Raw genomic sequence first — 16,351 nt, 5'->3', positions numbered from 1 at the left:
CCAAGGCAAAATTCAGCAATTACCATCTTTCTAGAACACAAGAGGAGTAAGTTAGAGAAGGCAAAAATGTTTCTAGAACAGCCTCCCGGCCATGGATGGATTTATCCATGGACAGTAGATGTTGCATGAAATTAACAGTATTAACCTTTTCATAGTCTCCCACATCTGCAGTAACATTCTGTAAGACTGTGAAGAGTCTTTAAGAATGAAGATCCACTAAGACCCTTCAGAACTTAATGTCAAGTATTTGATGGGTAGTGATTACAAAGAATACTCAGATAAGACAACAAACTCACCTATTTCTCCATGTGAGCCAGGAGTACCAAAATGGCCCGAAATTCCTGGAACACCCTTTTCTCCCTATCGTATGATTGAAAACAGGTATCAGTTAATGAGGTTGAGGATTTTTTCAACCTTCCAAGCAGCAGAGTTTGGAAATATTGGAAAAAGACTATTACATTTACCATTTTAGAGCTGCAGGTCAGTTAAGCTAAACCAGTAGGAACCAAAGGACACACTAAGTTTGCAAAGACTTAAGTTTGAAATTCAGGATATCCTATTATGCATATATGGGAGTAAGTTCTTATGCTGGTTTTGGCAAGGGCAGAGTTAATTTTCTTCATAGTAGCAAGTATGGGGCTGTGTTTTGGATTTGTGCTGGAAACAGTTGATAACACAGGGATGTTTTAGCTACTGCTGAACCTCATTTACACAGTGTGAAGACCTTTTCTGCTTCTCACCCCACCCCACCAGAGAGCAGGTTGGGCGTGCACAAGGAGTTGTGAGGGAACACAGCCAGGACAGCTGACCCCAGCTGACCCAAGGGATATCCCACATCATTTGGTGTCATGCTCAGCATATAAAGCTGGTGAGATGGTGGCCTTGGGGGTAACACTACTTGGACTGGCTGGGCATCAGCCAGTTGCTGGTGAGCAATTGTTTTCACTTGTATCACTTGTCTTTCTTGGGTTTTATTTCTCTCTCATTATTATTTTCCTTTTCATCTATTAATAATTATTTTTTCTTGTATTTTATTTCAATTATTAAATGATTCTTATCTCAAACCACAGGTGTTCTTGCTTTTACCCTTCCAATTGTCTTCTCCCCATCATGCTGGGGGCATGGTGGGTAATCGAGCAAGTGGCTGTGTGGGGCTTTGCCTCTGGCTGGGGTTAAACTGTAACAGTTCTGAAGTCCTTGGTTAGAAAAAAGTCCTATTGAAACCTAAGGGCAAAGCTATGTGAGAAAGGAATACAGGTTTTGTCTCTCTTGAATAAACACTATTTGTGAGTTGACTGTCACATCTTTTCTAAGTGTTTATTTCTTCCAGTGTAAATTATTTTGCAGCCAAATTGTATGACAGTGAATTACCCTTTACAAGCTAAGATTCTTAGACTTTTCTGCTGTTAGATAAGTGACATTGAGTAATTTTTGCCAGTAATACCATAGGTTCTGGGAGAAAGAGAAAAGAAAGCTGGCATTGAGAATAATTTTTACCAACAGCTACAGCAACGGCACTAAGGGCCTAGAAGAAATTATCTGGATTCTCATTGTCAAAAAGATGGTACATGAAATTTGGATGTCTCACAATGAGAAATGAAATTACTGTGCTTAATGAATGTTGGAGGGATCAAGCAAAAATATTTGATCTATTTAGTCAATGATTATTGCATTTTTATCTTTGCACTGTGGTTGTTCAGCACAATTTTGAGGGATGAATGCCACTTGCTAGAGAAATTGAATGCCAGCACGAGGACACCCATATTCCTTCATGGGCATGAACTCACTCTGATTCCTGTGGTGCCAGGGAAGCCTCTGATGCCAGGAGAGCCAGCAGGGCCAGGATACCCTTTCAGACCTGTCAGCCCTTTTGCACCGATGTCCCCTTTCACACCAGCCACGTAGCTGGGATGCCCAGGGGACCCTGGGATTCCTGGCTTTCCAGGAAGACCTGGCATTCCTTTGCTACCTGCAGGCAGGGAATAAGAAAAATAAATAAGGGAAGACTGACATGTAGTTGTTTGTGTGTAAGAAGTTTTCCTGCAAGCAGCCTTCTCAAAAGATGGCACCATAATGTGCTGCACAAGGCAGCACACACACACACACACACACAGACAACATCACCCCTCAAAGCTTTTTTCAGAGGTGACTCTGTGAAATGCAGCTGGAAACAGTTTTTGCTGTCAGAGACATTGCTGGAGGTGCTGCAGTACAGTGGTACAATGAGCAGAGAATATTTAATATAGTATCTGAGAAAAAGCTCTGATTGATAGTCCCTGAATATGCTTGCTTTGTTTTGCTGTGACCACTCACCTTTTATGCCAAAGAATCCCTTTGTGCCCCTTTCTCCAGCATCTCCTTTTTCACCTTTAACTTCCATCATCATGCTGGGCATGAGCTTTGGGGGTTCTCCTGGAGGGCCTTGATCCCCACGGTCACCTAAAGGGTGATAGGTAAGTTACATCGCAGCAGATCAGTTAGGAATCATGTGTTTATAAAAAAACCCCAAAAAGCACACTGGAGAAAGCACAGAAAAGCAGGTTAGTTGCAGTGGAAGGGAAATTTTCAGTCAAAAAGCCTTCGGAAAAAGGAAAGTGCTTGGATTTGTTACCAGTTATATTGTTACTTTTCTTGACTTTATGGTTACTGGTGACATCAATAAATAATGGCCTGAAGAAAGGACCCACATAGACTGTATGACTATCTTTAGTTCTTTGTGGGGGGCAGAGACAGGGCAATAACTCAGACTCATCTACTGTAATTATGCACTGTCTTGTATTTCTTCACCAAGAAGTATATTTGCACTTCTCTTTGCAGGGGCTGCTTTCACACTTGTCTCTTGCTGAGACCTCATTTGAGTTACTGGGATCACTGTTCTGTAGCCTCTGAATTGAAAGGAAATATTTTGGCATTGTGGCAAAGCATTTATTTAAAGATAATCATATGCAAAGAAAAGAGGACTGAGTTACAGTGTGTATGTCACTGGTGATGATATCAACTGATGTGTTTGTGACTTTTAACTACTCAATTGCCTTGTTTTCTGAATATTTCAGTACCTTTAAAATGCAACTGGAGCAAAATCCAAGTATTTTCCCCTAAACACTTTACACTTCCTGGGAAAAGGCTCTGTTGACTTCTGTACATGCCCAGAGGTGCAATTGTCTGAGCTTAGATGAATAATGTCTGAATGAAAATGTCTGTCTCCAACCTTAAACATGTGAAGATTCACAAAAAAGCAACCTTTCCCTGAGCCTAAAATCCAGGAATCTTGGCCAGAGGCCCATGTTTGAAATAGGTGGAGGAATGTCTGAGCTAAATTTACCATGTGAAAAATGTGTCCTCTTTGTCTTATGTCCTTGTAAAATAGTTCTGCAGATGTGAAGAACAAACACACTGGTACCATCCATAAGCAATACCTTTGAAACCACGTGCACCCTGTGAGCCTTTATCGCCTCGAGGCCCAAGTGGGCCAAATTCTCCTTTGATTCCCTTGATGCCTGCTCTTCCTTTTAGGCCTGTCATGCCTTTGAAACCATCTATGCCAGGTGAGCCTCTTGAGCCTTTAAAGAAATAAGGGAAAGAGAACCGTTACTTCACTCAGATTTCTGCAAACCGAATAAACATGAACCAGCAACACAATACTAAAACAGCATGAAAACTTCAGTGCAACAGTACCTATCTTTTGGGTGCCTTGATGCCTATGGCAATCTACAGCAGGCACTCGAGCTCTCTGAGAGGTAGTAGAGCTCCTGAGGTAGTGTACTTTCAGGAGTACACTAACCTGCCTCAGCTGGCCACGAGGCGGGTGATGTTGTGGAGATGATCAGAACTTAGTGTATTCTTCTGAAAGATCAGTTCAACCCCTCTTCTAGAGATAAGCCAGAGAAAGATACCTAGTTTCACACCAGGTTTTCAGACAGTCTGTTCTACTCTACATGCAGAGATACAAGTTATGGGTCTAAGACTGGCTGACCCTTTCTCACCAAAAATTCTAAACAAGAAATAGATCTTAATTTCTCTCAGATGAGATCTGATCAGTGCTCCAGAGCTGTCCCTGGAAAAAAAGTCCTGTCTTTCCATCTGATGAAATTGCAACATGCATTTTTAAGCATGCACCCCCTTTGTGCTTAACTTGGCTTCACATGGAATTGAAGTCCCTTGAAACTCCCTGTGGTGTAGGCGAAATACATTATACATAGTATAATGGCTGGCAGGCGAGAATCTCACCTTCTCAACATAACATTAGTTTCCTTCTAAAAGCCAACAACAAGATCTTGTGTCTGGCATTGCTCAGTTCAAATAGACTCAGCTTTAAAAGCCATAGTTTGGGTTTGGGTCTTAAATTTCACTGAGGACCAGTGAGACCAGTGAGACTAAGACAAGGAAAAGATTTTTAGAGAGAGAAAAGAGTAAATATTGTATATTTTTTAAAATGAGAAATAAAACAGCCATTGCGTTTCTAAATAGGGTTGCATATAACAATCTAGCATTGTGACAAGCACAATGCAGGGGAAAATGGACAGTGATTTTGCAATATGTGATCCTGATTATTTTGTTTCAAATCAGAGAATGTGTCCAGTTCATCTCAGCACAGAACACCTTTAAACAACTACTTTTTTCAAAGCAGAAGTCCAGAGCTTACCTTTATCTCCTGGAAAGCCATCCATTCCACTTATGCCAGGAGGACCAGTCACGCCACGTATACCTGGTAATCCTGCATGACCAGCATCACCTTTGTCACCAGACAGACCTTTCAGGCCCACAGGGCCAGGAAAACCTTGCTCACCATCTTGTCCCCTAGCACCAGGTGGACCTGCAGCATGCACATGAGAGCAGGGAAATTAAAAAGTGTTTGGACATATATGATGATTTCATACAAGGTAGCTCAAGAGGGAGAAAACTGCTGTCCTACCACCTTCATATTTGAGAGGAAATTGGGATTTTTTTTCATCAAAGAACCACAGAAATTATTGTAAAGATAAAGCAGCTCATCAGTGTGAACCTGTCTATCAGATTGGTTCCGTACCCACTCCCAACAGGACCTTCCCCTGCTCTTTAATTCAAGAATTACACCCCTTTTCCATAAGACTACTTCAATTTGGTAGCTCTTGTCTCCCACTCTGCCAGCACCAAGCTCTGAGCTGGTTTGGTAGTTGGCTATAGACTGAAAAGCAGTATCTCTGCCAGTGAGGACCATCATCACCACTATTTCCCACATGTGATATCAGCACAATTTGCAATCACAGTGACTGCACTATTACTGTCATTTCCCTCTCTGGGAATTAAAGCCTGACATGTCCCACAGCCCCAAGCTTAACTTTCCACTGTGAAAACCACACAGTTACCCTGACACAGAGAGCTGGCAAGAGGAGTGACGTAGGACAGCAATATTTCCTCACCAATAGGTCCTTGAGAGCCAGGCCCACCAGCAGGTCCACGGTTTCCTGGTGGCCCTGGGAATCCGTGCGTTCCTGGTATTCCTGGTAATCCCATCAAACCAGGGAGACCTTGCGGCCCTGGATCTCCTTTTGGTCCTGGCAAACCTGGGCTACCATCCGCTCCTAAAAGACCATTATCATGCATTAGAGAGCAGCAAAAGCAAATTAAAGGACTGCTCATCAGTTTTAAAATAATTGACATGATGAGTACTGATCTCAATATTTGCATCAGAAAGGTTGACTGGCTCTTTCAAATGAAAGGTAATGATTTGGCCCCTGGTAGGTATAAATAGAGCAGGTCTCTTTCACTTTTAATCCCAGTAAGTCTGTAATACCTGATCTAACACATATATTTTAGTAAGAATTGAATAAAGCACCTGACTGAGCCACTGGAATAATGTTATGTATCTGTCCTAAAATGTTATAAACAGGAATAGTAAAATTTAGGCACACAGTGTGTTTTGTGTTATTGTTCAAAAATTTTCAGGTAAGCTTGTTACAAGGCATTAATATAAGATTCATACAAATTGCTAAGCAAAAAGACACTGATTCTATATGACTTAATGCACTGGGTGAAAATGTATGTCTCTACCACATAAGAGCAATTGGGGTGTCAAGTTTTAAAAGCCAGTGCCTGTTTTTCATTTAGACTGGAGAAGCAGCAGTGTACAAGTAGTACATGGCATTTAAAATCCAGGTCAAGTGGATCTACTTCTCTTTATCCAGGTTTTACATTAGGGGAGGTCCATTGGTTTGACTGTAGTTGAAGCGCTTTATAACTGTGATCACTTAAAATGAGTTTTCTCAACAACAGAATACAGACTTTAGCTATTCTGAAGCGGCATAGATGGCATAAAGGAATCCCTACACATTTCCCATAAAACAAAAAGAAAGGTAACATACAAAAATTCACATACCATTTGGAGCCATTCTGTCAGACTTGTAAAATAAATCAAGAACAGACAAATTGGTAATGCTTTTCCTTTTCACTGTATTTATTTTTTGTTATCAATGAAGGCTTAGCTCTACAGAAATACTTACAAAGAGGGTGCAAAGTCACATCAACTTTTTTTTGTTTACAATCAATATTTTACCTTGAATTTCTTCCATTTTTTAGAGGTATTAGTGATGTTTTCTGCTTTTTCTAAAACTTGAAAAGTGTCACAGAGTTGCTTTCATCCCTTTCCTTCACTCTGGGGCTCCACTGCAGGTGAAACCAGCTCTCTTCACTTAAAATAATTCAGGGAAGAGGATGGTCTTCTTTATTTATTTGCATTGAAAAATCAGGAGAATATCCAAAACAAGTTCCTGTGATAAACCCCCCTTGCTTTGAATTAATCACACAATTACTACTTTTTTTTCCACTTCCACGCTAGGCAAGGGAGTAACCAGCAGTTCTAACTTTAACTTTGTGTCCAAATGCTACTGAAACTGTGTTCAACAGAGTAACAAAGTCAGATTTTGCAGAGAAACTACATTTTCTCTGTTTTCTCTGGGGAGTTTAGCAGGAGTTTTGAGGTCTGTGAAATAAACTAAAATGAACACCCTGAAGTTATGAATAAGTATACAATGTTATCTTTTTATTGTTCCCCAGTGCCCAAACACTGACAATGTAAAATGGCTTATTAACACAGTCTTCTTAGCTAAAATTTAAAAATTCAGCACTAGTTCAATGTGCTGACCAGCAAGGCCAGACATCTTTTACTCAGCATTACCCAGCCAACTTTTGGCATAGGAAACAATCTCAGTATTATGCAGTAGGTAATGAAAAGTCAGGATAATAACTATGTCACCATTCCATTAACTACAGTGGAAAAAAATTAGCAGTACATCCAAATGCAAGAAAGATGAGCAAAATCTGTTTCTCTGGTATATTACTATAGCTGATTTCACGTAAAGCAATGTGAAGGAGAACTGAACGTAAGTAATGGATCTCCAGAAGGTGTTCGGAGGAGCCAGGCATATTGGTAACAGCTGACAGAGATTTTGAAAGGACAGGAGATCATCAGGCACTGGGAACTGATAGTGGGGTCATCACAGAATCACAGAATATGCTGAATTGGAAGGGACCCATATGGATCATTGAGTCCAACCCTTAGTTTTGCACAGAACCATCCCAAGAGTCACACCATGTATCCCAGAGTATCACTCAAACATTTCTTGAGCTCTATCAGACTTGGTGCTGTGACCACTTCCCTGGGGAGCCTGTTCCAGTGCCAAACCACCCTCTGGGTGAAGAATCTTTTTCTAATATCCAACCTAAACCTCCCTTGACACAATTTTAGGCCATTTGCTTGGGTTCTGTTAGTGGTCACGACAGAGAAGAGATCAGAGTCTGCCCCTCACGAGGAAGTTGTAGATTGTGATGAGGCCTCCCCTCAGTCTCTTCTCCAGGCTGAATGAACCAAGTGACCTCAGCTGCTCCTCACATGGCTTCCCCTCAAGGCCCTTCACCATCTTCACTGTGCTCCTTTGGACACTCTCTAAAAGCTTAATATCTTACACTATGATGCCCAAAACTGCACACAATATTCTAAGTGAGGCTGCCCCAGTGCAGAGCAGAGCAGGACAATCTCATCCCTCGACCGACTGGTGAGGCTGGCCCTCTTGGCTGCCAGGGCACTGCTGACTAATATTCAACTTCCCATCAATCAGGACCCCCAGGTCCCTTTCTGTGGCACTGCCTTCCAGCATCTCATTCCCCAGTCTATCTGCACATCCAGGGCTGCCCCATCCCAGATGCAGAATCCAGCACTTTCCCTTGTTGAACTTTGTATGGTTGGTAATTACCCAGTCCTCTAATTTGTCAAGGTCTCTCTGCAGGATCTCTCTGCCCTTGAGGGAGTCAACACCTCCTCTCAATTTTGTGTTATCTGGAAAGTTGCTTAGTATCCCTTCCAGTCCTGTATCCAAATCATTTATGAAGATGTTGAAGAGTACAGGGCCCAAGATGGAGACCTGTGGAGCCCCACTAGTGACAGGTCACCACTCTGATGTCACCCTATTCACTATTACCCTCTGTGCTCAACCAGTGGGCCAATTGCTTACCCACCACATGATGTGTTTATCCAGCTGTGTGCTGGACATTTTGTCCAGAAGGATCTTGTCAGAGACAGTATTGGAAACTTTACTGAAATCCAAAAAGATTACGTGAACTGGCTTCCCTTGATCAGCTAGGTGAGTTATCTTGTCATAAAAGGAAATCAGTTGATAAGCAGGACTTTCCTCTCATGGTGCCATGCTGGCTGTGACCAATGACTGCATTGTCTTTCAGGTGTTTTTCAATACCTCCCAGAATAATCTTCTCCATAACTTTACCAGTCACTGAAGTGAGACTGACAGGCCTGTAGTTTCTGGCATCTTTTTTCTTGCCCTTCTTGAAAATCAGGACAATAATCACCAACTTGCAGTCAGCTGGGACCTCTGACGTGTCCCAACATGGTCTCTTACTACTCTCACATCCCTGTAAGTTGGCTATATTTGTATGACACTCTTACTCAAGCATTTCTTTATTTGAAGAAGCTGTTACCTCGAATTCCTGGTACTCCTTGATCCCCTGGTGCGCCTTTCAACCCTGGGAAGCCAGGTAGTCCGACATCCCCTCGGGAACCTGCTGCTGCTCCAAAAACATCACCAGGAAGACCCTTCGGTCCTGGTGTTCCTGGAGCTCCAGATTTTCCTGTAAGGCCTGGGTGTCCCTGCAGTCCAGGTAGACCATTTGGGCCTCTGTCTCCCCTGGGTCCAGTAAAACCTATAAATAAAACAGGGACTAGGGATCACAGAGCTCACTACAAATGTTGGAGTTCAAATCCTAGATATACCACCATAATGCCCTCTATACCACAAATGACAGGGAAAAGACTTCGTGTTAACTGGGAAAATGGACCTGGACTGGAAGTTGAGTCCAAGCACTGGTGAAAGACAGTACAGAAGACTGCAGAAAATTGTTCCCTGCATCCTGGGAGCCATAATTTAGCATTTAGAGCACTCTGCAGAGCTTAGCAGGGGAAACAGAGGTTCATGGTCCTGCGCTATGCTGCACAGAACCATGTTTTACTATGCATTCCTTGCCTGTTGACCAGGGCAAGCATTAACTCTTCTTTTGCTTTCTCTTTGGCTACTACAGATGCTGTAGATGAGCAGAGAACACTATCAGGTCATGTGCTGCCTGAGGGTGAAGCAGCCCCTAGTACTGGATTTGGGAAAGTTTGCAGCACTTCAGAATCTGTGAGGATTTAGGACTTTGAAAAGATAAGACACATTCCATCAATGGCTTCTGTATTGTGCTACAGAAGAAAACCCCCTCAGTGTTCATTTCTCTGACCAAATTAATCTGGTCAAATGCAGGGAAGTGGTAGGTTCTAGAGGTAATTCTCGACTGACTGATGATCTGTGAACATATATAACTACTGCAGCTTACATGTGTGTGCAGTGGCACACACACATATAAGCTCATCTGAGTTACTATTTATGAACAGATACTAGGCATTCCACTTTTGATGTCCAGTATCATACTAATGTTAGAAAGAGTTAAATAGAAATACCAATACTATTATTTTCTTCCTTTCTGCATCATCATTATGAGTAAAACCTATTTGAAATCTGAAAAACCTTGTTATTGAATTTTTTATGTGAATATCATGAATTTTTACTGCCACATTTATAATTTTGCACTATAAAGCAGACTTTAAAATGTTGACATCTATGTCACTTTCCATTATTACAGAAGTTGCAGGAAATTCTTTTGGATTTGAAAAGTCACAGTTTTGTCTAATAGCTTATTGATTGAATGTAGAAGAGAAGACAAGTGAAAACATATCTGGAATCAAGTTTTTGTGTTCAGTACCGTAGCAAAGAGGTCAAAAGTATTTGAAGAAGAACAACTAATTATTTCAAGATACCTGGAGGACCTGGGAATCCTTCCCGACCTGGATCACCTCGTGTACCATTTAGCCCTGGATAGCCCATTGGACCTGGATCACCTGGGAATCCTCTTGCACCTTTTGCACCTAAATTATATAAAAGAAAGTAAGAAAGTGTGATTTGAACAAACAAAACAGAAATATGGATACAATGCAAGAAAATGTAGTAGTAAATATCACCATAATGTGTTTCTGGATGCAAAGATGAAATGTTTTAAAAGATTTAATGGGACTATACTGTAGCTCCTTGGCAGTATTCTAGATCCCCAAGCAACGACCAAAATCTAGGTAATTGCTTTTACAAACACGGATTAACCTGACTTAAAGACTAATGATATGGACACTACTAGGGTGAAAATAATTAGTCTCCAAGACTTTTTGGAGCCTTTTAATATTTTGTAAATTAAGGCTTTTAGTTTTAGGTCAAAAGGCAAGTCAAAGAAGAGTGTTCACAAAAATGGGCACAGATGGGACGCTATGGGAGGAACAAATTTTTCCCCTGCCTGCTAAACTGATCACAGAACAAGAGCAGACTGGTTTAGATAACCATGAAACAGAAATGTAAGGCTAAAGATTGGACCTCATCATTCTAGAAACCGAATACAAATTAACTAGCCTACTTACTATATTTGTAACACTACAGGTCTAGGGATGTGCTAGTAAAAGAAGGGCTGTACCCTGAAAAAGTGTTCTTCTGCCATGGAGCTCATGTTCATACTGAGTTCTCTCCTGACAAGTGAAATGAGACCTTGCTTCCTTGTGATCTAGTATTTGACATTTCAGTAAAAGCAAATATTACTGTTTCTTAATATCTCAAAACCTGCAAACGTTTTGTAGGATTTCTTTCTTACACTTCAAAAATTATATTTATTTTTCTACACAATAATTTATTACATGAGTCTCATTAATTTATTGTATTTTAAGACCAAGAATTTTTGGTAATGTTCTTTGAAAATAATTCCTGTGGAATGCTTTGTTTCCCTACCTCCCCAGCACTTGAACTTTAAAAGTTTCCAGCCCAAGCCTGAAGGTCAGCAACATGCTTTAATGTTTCACGCGTTGTTGCTTAACATGACCATGAATTTATTTATTATGCTGAAAGCAAGTTTCTCTCTACCCTTAACTGTGACAAACCAAGGAAAATTTCACTTGAATTTTGATACCTTTTTGCACTTAGGTTTCTGAATTTCCATTATTTAACCATGAGCATTTGAAGTTTTAGTTATTGTTTGTCAAAGGGAGGAGAAAACCTTTAAAAAAGATCAGAAATAAGGTGCACATAACCAGCCAATGCAGTGTGAACAGCATTTCACAGGACCATTCTCCACCTTATATGAAAAATAACTTCTCAGAAAGAAATTACAAGAAAAATCCTAGGCTTTCAGGTTTCAACAAAAAATTCTAATGTGCCTCTTACTCAAATAGCATCTTGGTATTGTTCCCCATCTGCAATAACTGACTTTGATTCATTCTGTTCAGTATTGCACTCATTAAAAAGTCATGTTACAGAAAGAAGGCAGCAGATGGAGAGTACAACCACTGCTTACCACATATTTCAGTAACTTGTTATGTGATGTTAGATGGTATTGACATGTTGTGCTAAACAGCAGAGAGAAAAAGTTTTTATTTTCACACAGAATCACACACACACAGACTATTCTGAGTTGGAAGGGACCCACAAGGAGGGGCCAACATTTAGTTTGCAAGTGCTTTAGCTGTATGTTTGAAACAGAAAAGAGCTTAAAAATTTTATTCAACAGCCATTGTGTAGCTTTTGAGACTCCTGAATAACCAATATGTAACTTAAGGTGGTCTCTCTGTGATGTCAGGAATTTCAACGGAAAACAAGGACAGGAGGGCCTGAAACTATAGACAGCTCCTTGCATTAGCACCCAGGACACTGAGACACTACAGTGGAGCTCCATCCTGGCTAAACAGAAGGTGGGAAATCTTGTGGACAAACCATGTCACTCTAAGCAGACAATGAAAATGGTGTAAAGGAAGTGTTCGTGCTTTTGCATCAGGCCAGACAACATGCGTAGGAATGATGCCTCAGAAAACTCAATTGACACAGCTATGGCAAAAAGAAGCTGTGGAAATGGGTCTTGTTCCTCCGAGGTTTTCAGGTCCAGAACAGCCTCAGACTGAAAGGTAGGTACAAACAGAGTGGTACAAACAGAGCTCTGCACTTGGCTTAGCAAGGAGCCTTTTCTAGTTTTTGGAGAGAAAGGATAAAAAACAAATCTTAAAATTTCTAAAACATATAAGCTGACAGAGATATCTGTTAGAGAACTAACAAAGAATATAAAATATAAAACACACAAAACAGCATCACTTGTGTTACAGCAGTCTTACAGCTGGGAGTTAAATCTGACTGTACTCACTGAAAGAAAATCCTTCAAGCTCATATGGATGAAAGAATAAACAAATCATCATACTCACAAAAAATTACAAAGATGGTAAAGAAAACAACTTTCAGAAGCACTGATCTTAATAACAAACTCAGACATTAGGACTACGGAAACAGCGGTCATCTTTCAACAGAGATAAAATGTTCCCTTTTAAGATCCATTATTTCTGCAATAAATCAATCCATTAATCCATGTATGCTATATAACCCTTGTGTGGAAAAAATAAAAAAGCTTGACCTTAAAATTTACACTTCAAATCTCTGACCTTGGCTAAAATACTGGAGCACAGGCACAGATGCATCAGGAATTTTACATTTCCCAAACTCTGAAGGACCCAGTTATGGGAGTACATAAGCTTATAGAAAATATCAATGCTGATCAGAGGTTCTGTCTTTAAGGTAAATCATTATGACCACTGAGCACACCTTGCCCACGTGTCTCTCAGTTCCATATTACACATTCCACTGGACTCTGCCCTCACCTCCTCCTCCTCTTGGAACCATCAGTGCTGGCAAGACCCAGGATCACCAAGTAATTCCTCTGGGCTAGGGTGGACCAGCTCTTCAAGGAAGTCATGCATGGCTACAGACAGCACAACAGCATTGCGACAGACAGTCTGGCCTGTGACACTGAGCCGCGTTCGAGACTTTAGGCTCACACTTGCTTAAGGCACTCTGTGTATAACTTGAGGAAGGACAGCGAGAAGGATCTGTCACAGTCCTCCACACAACCTTTTATAACCCTGCTCAGAGAGAATAGGATTTTCCTTGTGACGTGTCCAGTCAGCTCTGAGAGACCTCAGTATTTCCTCTACCAATAAAAAATGCATCTTTCTCTGTGTACTCTTACTTACTTACATGTGAAAAAAAGCATATGGGCTTTACCTTATGTCTTCTGTTTCCTGGCTGACACTTATTAGCAAGGACAGAATTGCTCAGGAATGGTGCAGTCACCTGGGCTGCATGTTTAGATCTCTTTGACAGTGTTAGGGTAACACTGTGCTCCAATGTAATTTCTAAAACTCTCTGTGTGCTAAGGCTCAGCTTTCATAGATATGGCAAGATATCCCTCACATGTAGTGCACGTGGGAAACACAAGAGAATGCAAAACGTTACCTGTGGCTCCTGGCAGTCCTGGCTTGCCTTGGGATCCCTTTGGTGGCCTCACACAGCCTGCACCTGCAAAACAACCAGAGTTAGTCACACCACACATGCTAATTTGCTGCCTCTCCTCGTCTCTGTGCCTGCAGCTGAGACAACTTCATTAAAGCAGGTGCCTGAAATTAACAGCAAACCCTTAAATTTAAAAGAAGTTTTATTCTTCTTAAAAAAAAAATTGGCCATGGGTGGCATTTTCAGGGGAGCACTCAAACTGAGCTTCACTTCAAGAGTTGCCCTTCTGCATATTTTACAGGGGCTATGGTGGCTGCTCCAGTTAGGCCAGCACAGGAAGGGTAGTCCAGCCTCAGAGATGACTGTTTTTTTCAGAATAAGAGAGACACTTTGTTTTCCTGTGGTGGAAGCAATTAAGTCAATTTTTGTTACAATATAAGGGGATTTTTCTTAGATGAAAATCTTTACTCAGAGTTCTTTAAAAAAGCAGCTAAAATTTTCTTGGGCACCTAATTTCTGGCATTGTTGTTATAGATTGAGCAGTAACCATTGTTTTGATGCAATAAACACTCAGAAGCAATGAAATAAAGAATTTCTGAGTTGCAGAGCAAAAGTGCAGTAATTTTAGAATATGACTGATTACTTTAGAGCTATATACCGTATATACGTGGTTATTTGCAACCTGAAGTGTAGCAATGCATTCTCAATACATGGCTTGGAGGAAGTCATGCCAGAAATGGGCTGATGAAGAAAATATGCCAGCCACTGAGAATGCTTTAACAACTGATGTTTTTAATGTGGTTTAAATGTACTAAATGTAAAAAGTGCATAGTCACTGCTTCTTCTTCCCAGAATACCCTGCCAGGCCAGGGGGCTGGGAGAAGGACAGTGACCTCATATTTCCTGTCACCCCCTCCCATTGAATGTAAATCCCCTTATTCTTACTGGCACAAATCCAGACTTCCCTCTTGTCCCTTATTGGTAAATTTGTATGCCTCCAAAGTCCATATAAACCTGTACCCCTGATTAAACTTCCTCTTTGTTCCTGCCTTCGCCGGTGGTCCCTGTGTGTCCTTTCTGGGGGCTCTCAGAGACCACATGGGCGGGGTAAGCAGAGAGCACACACTTCTCCTACATTAATGGACTGATAATCCAGGACCAGGAGACTCCGTATCATTGCAGATTCCTTCAGCACACAGCATAACGAGGCTACAAGAAACCAACCCTCATACTGAAGTTCCAATAGTTTACAACCAAGGGCAACTAAAGCAGTCATCAGAAAGAAATTATCAACTCATCAAAGCAGCATAAGACTAAATATTAAAAGATATTGAAGCCATTTGTATGTACAGTACCTGACCATATTGGTTCAGTTCCATCTCCTCTAGGAAAGTCTTCAGTGACCTGTCCACAGTCTGTGAGCAAAAATGGGGAAAGATAGTTATTATTTAAAAGAGAAAAATTGCAAAAAGCAAAAAATGCTCTCACTTCTAACCAAAATGTCAATTACAACAGCAGATAATTTTTGTATTATGCACACATACAACACAACTTATTTGCTGCAATATACTGCAACTCTCTATCCATATATTAATTAGATCCAGGCCTAAAACCTAAGCCTATCTGAATTAGGAGGCTGTGTGTCCCACACACTGTGTAGGGTTGACATGTGCCATATGTGACATATTTTACCATGCTTCTCAAAGTTGAGCAATAAAACTCTGAGCCTGAGCTTTTCTGAATGTAGTCCTGGCATTCTTATGCTTGGAAGGGACTTGAAAACCTGCAGAGATGATATGAAGAGTCCAAAAGGATGGTTACATGATTTTCTCTGGGCAATTAAAAGATTACGTTGGATGGGAAAGATAAGAGAAAACCACTTGTGAGTATTGGACAGGCAGGACATTGCTCCATTGCCTCCAACTGCTTGAAACCTGAAAGGTGTTACTTGCTGGCACTAACACGTTCATTTACACTGTTTCAATACCTGACAAAAAACTACTGGGGCTTCTGAAGTATTTCCTTCTTTAAGGTTTCTGGACAATACCCACAATTCGTTTTTCCTCACATAACCCTCACCAAGCTCTACCTTTTCAACAATGTGCTGTACAAATGCTGCATACAATTCAGTGATGATCTTGCATGTATCTAATCTAAGACAGAGTGATGTCTCTTACCTAGCTGGCCAGGCTCTCCTGGCAGACCAGGTAGACCTGGAGTTCCTGGGTTTCCAGCTTGTCCTTGGTCACCTGGTGGACCCCGGAAACCTTTTGGACCAGGAAATCCTTCACCCGGCAGGCCTGCTTCTCCTGGAAAGCCCTTTGGGCCCAATTCACCCGGATAACCAGGATCACCTGGGAGACCCCTGATACCATCACCCTGTGGGAAGTGAACAGAGGTGGTCATTCCTGACTTTGCTGAGAAACAAACACAACTCAAACTGTGTAACCACTCTCATGAATAACATC

The 16,351-nt window shown here is 41.2% G+C and overlaps 1 protein-coding gene across 4 annotated transcripts in view; it reads right to left on the bottom strand.

Annotated features, from left to right (window-relative positions):
• The window catches only part of COL4A2 (collagen type IV alpha 2 chain), a 143,811-nt gene that overhangs the window by 14,631 nt on the left and 112,829 nt on the right, over window positions 1–16,351 (bottom strand). For all 4 annotated transcript variants that reach the window (XM_071567578.1, XM_071567491.1, XM_071567331.1 and 1 more), the window contains exons 25-35: window positions 16,061–16,262; window positions 15,239–15,298; window positions 13,887–13,949; window positions 10,340–10,447; window positions 8,968–9,189; window positions 5,400–5,561; window positions 4,643–4,813; window positions 3,417–3,560; window positions 2,314–2,439; window positions 1,788–1,969; window positions 297–360 (exon numbers count right to left, since the gene is read on the bottom strand). In XM_071567578.1, coding sequence (XP_071423679.1) covers window positions 297–360; window positions 1,788–1,969; window positions 2,314–2,439; window positions 3,417–3,560; window positions 4,643–4,813; window positions 5,400–5,561; window positions 8,968–9,189; window positions 10,340–10,447; window positions 13,887–13,949; window positions 15,239–15,298; window positions 16,061–16,262 — 1,504 coding nt within the window. The remainder of the gene's footprint in view (window positions 1–296; window positions 361–1,787; window positions 1,970–2,313; window positions 2,440–3,416; window positions 3,561–4,642; window positions 4,814–5,399; window positions 5,562–8,967; window positions 9,190–10,339; window positions 10,448–13,886; window positions 13,950–15,238; window positions 15,299–16,060; window positions 16,263–16,351) is intronic.

Source organism: Pithys albifrons, chromosome 1 (assembly GCF_047495875.1).
Source record: "Pithys albifrons albifrons isolate INPA30051 chromosome 1, PitAlb_v1, whole genome shotgun sequence".
NCBI classification, from domain to species: Eukaryota; Metazoa; Chordata; class Aves; order Passeriformes; family Thamnophilidae; genus Pithys; species Pithys albifrons.
The sequence above is the reverse complement of the archived record's forward strand: the minus strand, read 5'-3'. Positions and strand labels throughout refer to the sequence as shown.